The sequence below is a fragment of the Pelecanus crispus genome, chromosome 27, assembly GCF_030463565.1.
Source record: "Pelecanus crispus isolate bPelCri1 chromosome 27, bPelCri1.pri, whole genome shotgun sequence".
NCBI classification, from domain to species: Eukaryota; Metazoa; Chordata; class Aves; order Pelecaniformes; family Pelecanidae; genus Pelecanus; species Pelecanus crispus.
The window spans coordinates 1,490,488-1,502,489 of NC_134669.1; the positions used below are offsets into that span (position 1 = coordinate 1,490,488).

At 67.7% G+C, this 12,002-nt stretch overlaps 2 protein-coding genes across 2 annotated transcripts; both read left to right on the forward strand.

Annotated features, from left to right (window-relative positions):
* The first annotated feature begins 226 nt into the window (after positions 1–226).
* On the forward strand, positions 227–946 carry NANOS3 (nanos C2HC-type zinc finger 3). Its single transcript, XM_075725238.1, has 2 exons — positions 227–343; positions 650–946. The coding sequence occupies exons 1-2, from the start codon at positions 227–229 to the stop codon at positions 944–946; spliced, it is 414 nt and encodes a 137-aa protein (XP_075581353.1).
* Positions 947–6,973: 6,027 nt separating this feature from the next.
* Positions 6,974–12,001, forward strand: CC2D1A (coiled-coil and C2 domain containing 1A; the record flags this gene model as incomplete). Its single annotated transcript, XM_075725126.1, has 14 exons — positions 6,974–7,042; positions 7,550–7,685; positions 7,879–7,991; positions 8,131–8,196; positions 8,728–8,865; positions 9,681–10,002; positions 10,098–10,222; positions 10,420–10,492; positions 10,651–10,743; positions 10,855–10,985; positions 11,069–11,141; positions 11,286–11,413; positions 11,597–11,735; positions 11,865–12,001. Coding segments are annotated over exons 1-14 (1,728 nt in total), but the record flags the coding sequence as incomplete, so codon positions are not given.
* Position 12,002: the final 1 nt, after the last annotated feature.

The following is a 12,002-nucleotide window of genomic DNA, read 5'->3' on the forward strand; positions in this document are numbered from 1 at the left end:
GGCGTCGGGGGGCTGCGGCGGGTTTGGGGAGTGACCCCCTTGTAGCAGGAGAGGGGAAGAGACGCAGACGCCCCCACCCTGCCGGGCAGACGTCCCGGCTCCGGGCGTCTGCCGGGGGAGGGAGCCGGCCCTGGGCGGCGGCAATTGGCCTTTTTTGGCTCCGCTGGGAAGCGCAGGGCACGTGGAGCCGCGGCCTGGCCCAAACCGCAGCGGGCTGCAGCGGAGGATGGAGCACGGCCCGGCGTTCGACATGTGGAGGGACTACCTGGGGCTGGCCGGCGTGCTGGCCGAGCTGCTGCGGGAGCGCAGAGACGCCGGCGAGGGCGAAGCGGCGTCGGCGTCGGCATCAGTGTCGGCATCGGCATCATCCAGCACGCCAGAGCTGGTGGCGGCGGCCCCCGGTAAGGGCGAAGTGGCATCGGCATCATCATCCAGCACGCCAGTGCCGGCGCTGGCGGCGGCCCCCGGTAAGGGCGAAGCGGCGGCGGCATTGACGGCGGCATCAGCATTGGCATCGGTGTCAACGTCATCCAGCATGCCAGAGCTGCTGGCGGCGGCCCCCGGTAAGGGCGAAGCGGCGGTGGCGGCATCAGCGCCGGCATCGGCATGGGCGTTGGCATCGGCGTCAACGTCATCCAGCACGCCAGAGCCGGCATCGTCGGCGTCCCCCGGCGAGCCTGTCTGCGCCTTCTGCAAGCACAACGGGGAGGCGAAGCACGTCTACACCGGGCACAGCCTGCGGGACGCCGAGGGCCGGCTGCGGTGCCCCGTCCTGCGCAGCTACGTCTGCCCGCAGTGCGGGGCCACGCAGGACCGGGCGCACACCAGGCGCTTCTGCCCGCTCACCCGCCGCGGCTACACCTCCGTCTACAGCCGCTCGCCGCGCAACTCCGCCGGCAAGCGGGCGGCGGGCGGCTGCGGCGCGCCGGGAGCCGCTGCGAAGTAGCCGGGCGCGGACGGAGCCCTCGGCCCCGCAGGTACCGGCTTTTTACGCTCATTGCCAACCTCGTGGCCCCCAAAATGGGCTGCAAGGGGGGGTTTTAATTTTCGCTTCCCGGCGCGAGGCGAGGACGGGCCATGAGGAAACGCGGCTCTGGCAGTGCCGCGCCGGCGGCTTCGTCGGGGAACGCTGCGGAAAAGCCGCTTCCTTGGCAAAGCCTCGCTCCGAAGCTGCAATCCGAACCTGAATTCAGCCAGGAACGGGATTCCGGCGAGGGAATTAAAGCTCGTTAAGGGAGGGGAGCAGCCGGCGCGCGGTGCCCGCCGCGGCGCTCGCGGTGCTCTCCCCTCTCTCCTGGTTTCTCTTCCAGGGCGTCACTCCGCTTTGCCCGGCTCCGGCTGCCGCGTCAGGCCTGGGAAGCGCCCGGCTCTGCTCTCCTGCGAGGATGAAACACCGGAGAAGCGCCGGGACGGCATTTTCCGCCGAGACCGGTATCCCCAGTTCTTCTCCCCAGCGGGTGAAGCCGGGCGGCATCGTCCTGGCAGCGGTTTGGTGGGCGCCACCGGCAGAAGCCGCGTCAAGACACCAGCGAAAACCCTGCCAAGGGGCGGTTTTACCGGCAGCCCCGCGCCGGTGCCGTTGGTGGTTGGGTTCAGTTCTGGGTTTTGGGTTCGTTTGTTGGGTTTTTATTAATCCCGGCCGGTGCCCGAGGGCAGCGCTGGCTCCGGGCCGACTCTCCGGGCCGGTCCCGTGGCGGGAAGGGTGCCGGCGCTCCGGCTGCCGCCGCGCGCTCTCGCGGTCCGAGCGAGCTGGGCTGGCGTTAGCAGCTCGCCCGCGGCGGCTCCCGCGCTCACCGCACACGCCGGTTTGTTCCTTAAACGTTATTTCACCGTTAACGCGTGGGAACGTGTTTATTTGTACCCCGTTGTCTGTTGAAACGCCGTTTTACGCCAGTAAAGACTTTTAAGCCGTGCCGGGGGCTGGATCCGGCGCCGACCCGGCTCTACATCTCCTTCCACCTCCTCCCGGAGCGCGGTGGGGCCGGCCCCGGCCCCGGCCGCCTGCTCCGCCACGGCTTTGGCCTCCTCAGCGCCTCCAGGCCCCGGTGGGCGCTCATGGCCAGGCGGCTGCGGGGGGCGGCAAGCGGGCGCCGGCGTCACCCACGGAAAAACTCGCCCCGCGCCGGGGCCGGAACGCCGCCCGCGGTTTACGGACCCCGCGTTCCCGGCGCGGCCCTCGCCCTCCCTCCGCGGGGCTGGAATCCCCAACAATCCCAAGGAAAAGGATCCGGATTTTGCCGCTGGCGCTTACTTGAGGTTGGAGAGCTCCAGGATCAGGCCGCAGACGACGTCGGTCGCGTCCTCCCGGCAGGCGGGCGGGTGCAGCCCCTCCGGCTCCTCGCTCCTGACCGCCACGGCAAGGAGGGAAAATGAGGCGGTGTCTACGCACCGAATCGGGACGTTTTTACTCAAAATAAGGGGTTTTACCGCTGGCGGGAGGGTCTGTCGCCATCCCACCTCTCTAAGATGGCGGCAGCGGGCAATCCACCTACCCGGGCCGCAGCTGGGCTGGGCCGTTCCCCTCGGCGAGCGGCGGCACCTCTTCGGCGCGGCTCCGTCCCGCTGCGGCACGCAGCTCGCGCCGGGGCACCGCGGAGTCGCGCCGGTCAGCGGCAGGGAGCGGCTGCGGGGGAGAAATCCGTGCGACAATTGAGCTGCCACCCGGGAGCCCGCGTCCAACCCGCTCTCGCAAAAATAGTTGGGTTTTTTTTTCCCCCCTTTCAGGTTATTTCAGCCATTTTGGGGAGTTTGTTTCACGGTCGCTTGGTGACCGCTGCGGCTTTACCGGCTGCAGCTTTACCGGCTGCGGCATTACCCGCTGCGGCATTACCCGCTGCGGCATTACCCGCTGCGGCTTTACCCGCTGCGGCTTTACCCGCTGCGGCTTTGCCGGCTTTCCCCGCTGCGGCTTTACCGGCTGCGGCTTTACCAGCTGCGGCTTTGCCCGCTGCGGCTTTACTGGCGGCAGCTTTACCCGCTGCGGCTTCGCCCGCTGCGGCTTTACCTGCTGTGGCGGCAGCTCGAGCGTTTTGTCTTCCAGGACACTCCGCAGCTCTGACTGCGGGGAGAGCGGCTCCGCGGCTGAACACGCCTCATCCTGGGGGTCTGCGCCGACAGCCGAACCGGTGCCTGCGGCAGGGGCCTGCGCGGTGCCCGTGGGAGCCGGCCCCGGCGTCGCCGCAACGGCGGGCACGCTCTCCGCGATTCCTCCGCCGCGCGGGAGGTCGCTGGAGCGAGCCGGGGGCCGCGCGTCCGTCCTCGGTGCGCTCGCTGCGTGCTCTGCGCCGCGTCCCGCCTCCGCGCCCCGTTCCTCCGCCAAATCTTCGCCTTCGCGCTCGCCTGCGGGATTCCCGCCAGCCGGGACGGCTGGATCCGGTGCCGAGCTGCTCCTGGGAGAGGGCGTTCCTCCCCCTCCGGCCTCTTCCCGGCCCGCTTCGGCTTCTCCCGGTGTTTTCCACAGGGAAGAGTTCCCGTCCTGGTGCCGGCTCACCGGACCAACGGTGCCGGCAGCGCCCACGCTCTCTGGTTCGGCAGCGCCTCCGTCCGCCTTCGGGTCTGCAGATGGGGCGCAGACCCCCAAAAGCTCCGCGGAGACGATGCCGCCAGCCGGGCTGCACCAGGATTCGGCTGCGTTCTTCACCGCGCCGTTCGTACCGGTTGCCTGCGGTCGTTCCCCACTCACGTTCTCCCGGCGTTCTCCTCCAGCCGCCCTCTCGGATACGGCGCCGGGTTCGTTTTCTTCGGCGCTCGCAACGGATGTGCGCGGCAGCTCCTGGCTTTGATCGGCATCACCTCGGCGCTCGCCCGGCTCGCTGCGGTTGACTCCCTCTTCTCGGTGAGGCTCAGGCACCTCCGCCGGCACGCTGCCGCCGGTGCTCCGGCCTGGAGTATCCGCAGAGAGAGCGATCTCTCTGCCGTCCGCCCCCTCTCCTCGCACCGGCGCAGCGGAGCTGTGCCTGGGACTCTCACCGATATTGCCCGTTCCGTGGTGAGTTTGGGTTTCGGCGTGCGGCTCTTCACCGGCGCTTCCGCGCTGCTCCGTGGTCACCACCGGCTGATCCTCTTCTGTCTCATCCGCCGCCGAATTTGGCCGCCGGGGTGAGTCCGGCTGAGACGCTGCTCCCAGGGCAGCTGCCTCCGGCGACTCGCCGCCTCCGCCGGTGCCCATGTCTCTTCCTTCCTGAAATAACAAGGTGCCGGCATCACTCCTGTGTTCAAAAAATCCCAATCTCTGGGATATTTTTCCTCCGTTCGGTATAAATACCGAAGGCCGAGCCAACAGAGGAAAAGCAGCGCCGCAGAGGAGGCTCTGGCTGTGCCGCGCAGGGAATTTCTCAGCATCCGAGCGTTTCGGCGACTGCCTGGAGCCCGGGACAGGCGTACCTGCGGCGAGGGGCTGGGGCCGCGCTCCCCCGCCTGGCTTTGCCGCGGAGCAGCCACCTCCCCGCCGCCGTCCGGGCTGTTTAAAGCAATAAAACACGTTCAGCGAGCGGGGTACGTCACCGCGTGGAGCCCGCTTCGCCCCCGGCCTGCCGATTTCTCGCCCCGTTACCTCCTCGGTGCGTTTGTCGCGGCGCTGCCGCCGGTCGTCTCTCCCCGATTGTCCGCCCCTCCTGCGGCTGGCTTCGGTTTTCCGTCGGCATCGCTGGGCTGAGCTGGTCCGGTCACATCTAAACCATCGTCTCCCATCGCCTCCGAATCCTTGCGAAGACTCCGTTTAGTTTTGGGAATGTGGCATTCGCCATCTCCTCCTTTAAGGGGAAAACCAGAACCCTCGGGCATTGCCTTTGGGGCAGGAGGGGCTCGGTGTTGTCAGATGGGGAGAAAAACTTTGCAGAGGTTTTGTGTTACTTTTTTTTACTAAATCGTAGGGGGAAAAAGACCCCCCCATGCCTTTAACGCTGGCACCGAGGGAACACGCCGTGCTTTTAGGGCTTTTTGTGGGGTGTCAGCTCCGCTCCACCCCCCCCCTTCTCCCCCGAAAAGGGGCGTGCGGCACGAGGGGCTTGGCCGCGGCTCCGCGGGCGCCGCTCCCTCCCTCGCCCACCGGAACGTCGCTGGGTTTTGTGTTTTATCCCCGTAATAACCCGTGTTTTCCACATGCTAATAGCGAGATGAGGGGACGTTTGGGGAAGCCGCCCAGGCCTGGCGGCGTTTTGTAGCGAGCAGCCCGCCGCGGTCCGCGGGGATTTGATGAAGGAAGCGTGGAAAAGGCGAGCGCCGGGCGTCGCTTGGCTTGCAGAGCGGGGCTCCTCGGCGGCCGCTGCCTCGCGGGGAAGGGACGGGGACGCCGTCCCCTCGCCGCCGCCACGTCCTGGCGTTACCTGCCGGCTGCTCGTTCCTCCGCTTGCCCATGCCGCCGCTCGCCTGAGTGGGGAGAGCAGAACGGCGCTTAACGAGCAGCCCCTCGCCGCCTCCCTCAGGCGCGTTTCTGCCCTCAGGGCTGACCCTCCCCGTTGGCCTCGCCACAGCCCGCGGCCATTTGCCTCCCCCCCGGGGCCCAGCGCCGCCCCAGCCGCCTCCCCCAGCGCCGCGGGTGCGCGGAACCGAACCCTCCCGTTCTGAGGTGAAAAACGGGGAATTTCGCCCATTTCCCCCCTCGCCGGCCCGGCGTCGGGCTGCCCATGGGAGGCGCCATCTTCCCCCCCCCATCACCTCACGCCTTTCCCGCCTTTTCCCGCGGCCCCGCCCCGCCGCGCCTGCGCCTGCGCCGCGCGGGGCCCGCTGGGAGTTGTGGTCTCCCCGGGCGCCGCCAAGCGAGACGCGACGGCGGCTTTTGCGACGGCGGCGCCGTAAAGCGCGGCGTGTTGTTGACAGCGGCGGGTGGAGCGGGAAGTGAATGCGGGTGGGTGGCGGGGGACGGGCCCCCGGTACCGGGGTGGGGGGGGCTGAGGGGTCGGGGAGCCGGGAGGGGAGCGGGGAGCCGGGAGGGGAGGGTGCTAGGGGTCGTTTCGGGGCGGGGGGCGGGCTGGGAGTTGGGGGGAATGGGGCCTTGTGGTGGGGTTGGGAGGGACAGGGGGCCTTGTAGGGGGAATGGAGCTTTGTGGGGGGCTGTGGAGGGGACACAGGGCCTTGTAGGGGGGTTGTAGGCAGGGAATGGGGCATGGGGAGGGGCTGGGGGGGACACACAGGGCCTTGACGGGGCCGAATGGGGCCTTGTGGGGAGCTGGGGGGGACATGGGGGCCTGTGGGAGTGAACGGGGCTTTGCGGGGGGCTGTGGGGGGGGAACGGGGCCTTGTAGGGGGAATGGAGCGTGGTGGGGGGCTGTGGAGGGGACACGGGGCCTTGTAGGGGGAATGGGGCGTGGTGGGGGGCTGTGGAGGGGACACGGGGCCTTGTAGGGGGAATGGGGCGTGGTGGGGGGCTGTGGAGGGGACACGAGGCCTTGTAGGGGGAATGGGGCGTGGTGGGGGGCTGTGGAGGGGACACGAGGCCTTGTAGGGGGGTTGTAGGCAGGGAATGGGGCGTGGGGAGGGGCTGGGGGGACACACAGGGCCTTGTGGGGGGGAATGGGGCGTGGTGGGGGGCTGTGGAGGGGACACGGGGCCTTGTGGGGGGTTGTAGGCAGGGAATGGGGCGTGGGGAGGGGCTGGGGGGACACACAGGGCCTTGTGGGGGGCTGTGTGGGGGGAATGGGGCCTTGTGGGGGGGACATGGGGCTTTGGGGGGGCTGTGGGGAGGACACAGGGGGCTGTGGGTGAGGAATGGGGCCTTGGGGGGGGTGCTGGGGGGACACGCAGGGCCTTGGGTGGGGGGCAGCGCCCTGGGTCCCTCAGGGAGGGGCTGTGGTGGGGGGGGGGCTGTCGGGCCAAAAAACTTCTGGAAAACGGCGGGGGGGGGGGCCTCAGCGGCGCTCGCAGAAAGCTGAGGCCGAAGGGCAGCTGGGAGGGGGGTGGGGGGCTCTGTCCGGGCTCTCTGGGGGTGCTGGGGCCCCGCACCCCACCGCAGCGCTTCCCCCCCCAGCTCGGCCCGGCGAGGGACGGAGGCATGAGCAAAGCCAGGAGGCCGCCGCCGGGCCGCGGCGCCGCCATCGCCAGGCAGGTACGGCCCGGCCCGCTCCCCCACGCCACCCCCGGCACCCTCGGGACGCCGGGTGTGTCCCCCCCGCCCACGGGGAAAGGTCGACGCCGTAAGCAGCGTTTCGGCGGGCAGAGGGAAACCTGAGCCGGCGCGGGCACGGCTGCCGCGCCTTCCTGCCGCACCTCCCGCGCGGGGACCTTGGCCGCGCTTCGGTGAAACGGGCGCCGGCGGCGTTGCCGGTTGTTGCTGTTGCGGTGTTTGTGTCACCGAGCTGGGTGTTTTCGCAGTCTGCCGTCTTTATTTAACTGCTTTTATTAGTTTCGTTTGCTCAAATGCTTTTATTCACCTCACGGATCGCCATGGCGGCGGTGCTCGGGGCGGCGCGGGCTCAGTCCCGAACCACGGGCCACGACGGCTTCCGCCCCAGAGGATCCGTGTTGATCCCCTCAGCCGGATCCCGGGGGATCCCCTTGCCCTAACGAGGCGTCGTTAGCGCCGTGCCCTCAGGGCTGTCCCCCCTCCCCGCAGATGGGTTTGCTGGTCGACCTCTCTCCGGAGGGGACGGCGGGGGACGACGCCGGGGACGATGCCGCCGAGCTGGAGGCCGAGCTGCTGGCGCTGGTGGGAGGCCGAGCTGCGCCGGGAGAGAAGCCCAAGGGGAAAAGTGAGCGCTGCCGCCCCGGGGGGCTCATCCGCCGTCGGTTTCTGGGATAATTCATAACGCGCCGCATCGGAAGCGGCTCCTGCTGAGTTGTTTCTGCCCTGCCCCGGGCTGGGCTCCCCTGCACGTGCGCTTAAATCATCAAAACCAGGTACGTGGCCCCAAAAAACCCCTCGCGCTGCTTCTCTTCCTCCAGCCCCTTTGCCGATGGAGGCGATTGAGAAGATGGCCGCTCTCTGCATGAAGGACCCGGACGAGGAGGAGGAGGGAGATGATGACGAAGAGCTGGACGATGAAGACGATCTCATGGTGAGAAGGGCTTTGAGCCGTCGCGGGAGCTCTGCTCTGCGCCTCCATCCCTGGGGCTTCGCTCCTCGGGACCACCTTGTCCCAAAAAAGGGCTTTTCCGCCCCGGATCGTCACTGACAAAACTCCCGGCGCTTCGCAGGCCGAGCTGCAGGAGGTGCTGGACGAAGGGGAAGGGAACGGGGACGCGCCGGCGCCTCCCGCCAAGGTACGACGCGTCGTTGGCTCCGCTTCTGCTGCGCCGATGCCGGATCTGGCCTTTTTTAGCCTTTTGTGTCGTTTTGTTCATTTCTCCGATGAGAAAACGTGGCTCTGTCGTGCGATCCTGCACCTGGAGGGGTAAAAAATCTTCCTGGGGTGAGGGGAAGGAGCCGGCTTCCCTCTGCCTCGTCCCCGGTTAACGAGAAGTGTTGGAAAATGCGAGCATGGAGACGGAATTTAGCAGATTTATTGGAAGCCATGAGAAATAAGTCTCCGACAATCCTTTTTCTGGCTGTTCTCGGGAAATCCCTGTTTATTAGCAGCTCTCGGGGCTCTCCGGCTGCTCCTTGAGCCCGCAGAGGCTGTAAAATCACGGAGCAGATCGGCAAAGACGGCCGTGCCAGCCCTGCCGCGAGCCAGGGCCGGGCGCCGAGCAGCCGCGTCTGCTCCGAGCCCCTGATCCAGGCGGATATCGGCGGCGGGGGGAGCCCGGGTCTCGCTGGGTCGATCCGAACGCTTCTCCTCGGGGTTACTGCAGGTGCCGGAGCTGCCTCCGGAGCCCAGCGGCATCGAGTCCACGCTGGCGGAGCGGGCGGGCATGTACCGGACGGCCGTCGCCAGCGCCAGGCAGGCTGGGGACAGCGCCAGGGTGCGGCGTTACGAGAGGGGCCTCAAGGTGAGCCGAAATCACGCGCCCGGGCACCCTGACGCGAAGCCCTCCCGTTCCTTGAATCTGGAATTAAACGAAACCCCCTTGCTCTTGAATTCCCGGCTGAGCTCGGCCGGCGCTTCCCAACGCGGGGGTTTTGCGCTTAGGGCTGAGCTCCGGGCTCTCCCCGCAGCCACGAGCCTGTCCGGCTCCCCGCAGGAATTACTCAGAGTTGTGGGAAAATCAGGTCGGCCTAATTTCAGTGCTTAATTGTGGGCGTTAACGTAAACCCGAGGCACGCGCGGGCGCCTGCAATATAATTATCGCTGAGACCACGTCAAGCGCAGCGGGCTCCGGCTGAGCATCTCACCCTGCTGCAGCGCCGTCTAAAACGCAACCTCAAGGTCCCGATGGCTCGCAGTTGTTTAAAACCCTTTGAATAGTCCTAAGATTATAAGAATTTTTTAAATTTTGAGCCCTATTTTCCCCCTCCGGGCCGTTTCCCACCTGGGTTAAGCCCCTTCTGCCACGCTCAGGTCTTTCCTGCGCCCCCGTTTTGGCATGGAGCTCGCCCTTCCCCTTGGATTTTGTCCGCGGGCAGAGCGATGTGGTCTGAGCGAGTCGGCTGGCCTCTCGCACAGGCTGGGAAAGGAGGCGGCTGGAGAGGTTTTGGGGGGAAAAATAAGGAGCTTGCGGAGTTCGGGGCTGGATCCCCAGTCGGTGAGAAACCCCCAACCTCCAGCCCAAGTTTGGGCACTGTTTTTAGGCAGATGTTGGGTTTTCCCACCTCCGGCAGCTTCACTGCCGTCCCGGCAGGCTCCGAGGTTTCTTGTTTCGCAGAGCTAGAGGAATATCGGAGCGACAGCGCGTTTTACCCCTGTCCGTGTTCCTTCCAGACGCTGGAGAACATGCTGGCCTCCGTCAAGAAGGGAAAAAAGATTGATGAGGAGGAAATCCCCCCTCCGGTGGCGCTGGGGAAGGGCGCGAGCTCCCCGCAGCCCACCCTGGCGTCCCCCCCGCCCGCTGCCCGCCCCGGCTCCCCGCAGCCACCCACCGCCCCTGCCCCCAAGCCGCAGCCGCCCCCCGTTCTCCCGAAGCCCCAGGTCCTGCCCGTCAGCTCTCCGGAGACAAAACCAGCTCCTCCCTTGCCGTCTCCCCACCCAGGCAAGGATTTGGCTCGTTATTCCGCTCCGCAGATGGCCGTACCCCGCCGCCGACGGGGGAAACCGGCAACGCCGCTCTTCTCTCCGCTTCCCCAGGCTCTGACCGTGCCGGCGCCGAGGCCCTGCTGCGCGGCCGGCAGCGGGAGTACAAGCTGGCAGCGCTGCACGCCAAGCAGCGCGGGGACATGGAGACGGCCACGAAGTATTACCGGGTCGCAAAGGTACGGCGCCGGGCGGCCGGGCACACGTCGGGCAGCCGGAGAGGCCCCGATTCCCCTCCCCGTTAAATATTGACGCTCATCTCCCCATTTTCTTGGTTTCTGTAGGAAAAGAAGGGTCAGTCGGGCTGGCTGGGGCTGGCTGCAAAACTCGGTACAAAACCAGACCAAGCTTTTCTCTTTTTTTCATGATTTTTCAGAGTTTTGACTCCCTGCTCGAAGCGGCGGGGAAGGGCCAGCCCGTGGAGCCGAGCAGCGTGCCGCCGCCTCCCGGTAAGACCCGGACCCTCGCCAGGGAGCGGTGGGGCGCGTTCCTGCCCCCTTTTTCGGAGGGACGAGAAAGCCAGCGTGGCGGTTCCGCTCGCCCCGGCGGGCGCAGCGATCACCTCGCCGCTCGTTTGCGGGTGCCCATCGCTTCCTCCTCCCCGCAGACCAGCTGCCGAAGGATTTGTTGTCGCCCGGCCAGCCGCAGCCTGCCGCAGCGGTGCCCGTGCCGGAAGCTAAACCAGCATCTCCCGTGGCAGGTAGAAGCCTCAGCGGCTAATTTCTAACGCCGAATCGCTCCCTAGAGAAAAGGGATGTTCCAAGAGAAAAGCGATTGAAACTTTTGCCCTGCTTTTCCCGCCCCCAAACAGACATCCCCCCTGCTCCCCGGGACACGCTGGAGGCTCTGCAGCAGAGGATGGAGCGGTACAAGACGGCGGCGGCGCAGGCCAAGGGCAAGGGAGACGACCGGAAGGCCCGGATGCACGAGCGCATCGTCAAGGTGCGGGAGCCGCGCGCTTCGCCGGCTGGCGTGGTGCTGCCGGCCCCGCCGCGGCCCCGCTCAGCCTCCGCTTTCCCTTCCAGCAATACCAGGACGCCATCCGGGCGCACAAAGCGGGGAAAACGGTGGATTTCTCGGAGTTGCCCGTTCCGCCAGGTATTTTCCCCCTCCCTTTCGCAGCGAGCGCTTCGCGGGGCCGTTTGCCAAAGCCGGCACGCCGTGGGGAGGGGGATTCGGACCCCGCCAGCCCAGCGAGGCCGGGGAGCCTTCGGTACCACCCAGCCTCTCCCCCTTGGCCAGGCTTCCAGCCCATCCAGGGCGCGGGGACGCCGTCCGCAGACCAAAGCATCGCCGGAGTGCTGGAAACGGCCATGAAGCTGGCCAGCCAGGAGGTCCGCGAGGAGGACGACGGCGCTGAGGAGGCAAAGGTCAGGGTTTTTGGGGGGCCCGGGACCCCCTGTCCGACTCCCCCTGCTGCCGTAGGAACCCAAAACGGGGAGCTGGGAGGGCTCTCGAGGGGACGCCCGGCCCCCCTGCGCCCGAGGGGCGGACGTTTCGTGTTCCTCCCGCCGCAGCCCCCTCTGACGCCGTCTCTTCTGCTCCCGGTGCAGCCTGCCGCCCGCCCTGCCCCGGCAAGAGCCGCCGCCGCCTCCCAGCCCAAGCAGCCGCCGCCGCCTCCCCGAGCATCCTCCGCGGGTGCCCCCAATTCTGCCGGAGTGGCCAAACCAGCCCCCAAAACCGCTGCGAAAGGTACCGGCCTGAACCGACGCTCCGTCCTGGCTGAGCCTGACGGCGCCGGGGGGGCGAGGGGACCGGGGTGCGGCGAGCCCCAGCCCCCCGCAGCCCCTCGGGGTGCTCAGCGCCCGTCTTCGCCCGCAGCCCAGCAGCAGCTGGCGTTCCTGGAAGGCAGGAGGAAGCAGCTGATGCAGGCTGCCCTCCGCGCCAAGCAGAAGAACGACATCGAGGGGGCAAAGCTCTTCCTGCGCCAGGCCAAAGGGCTGGACCCCATGATCGAGG

Bases quoted from the DNA above. Each gene is read 5' to 3' on its own strand.
- NANOS3 (XM_075725238.1), top strand. From the start codon at position 227: ATGGAGCACGGCCCGGCGTTCGACATGTGGAGGGACTACCTGGGGCTG. The intron at 344-649 runs GCATCAGTGTCG...AGCACGCCAGAG, and splicing joins GCGAAGCGGCGTCGGCGTCG to CCGGCATCGTCGGCGTCCCC.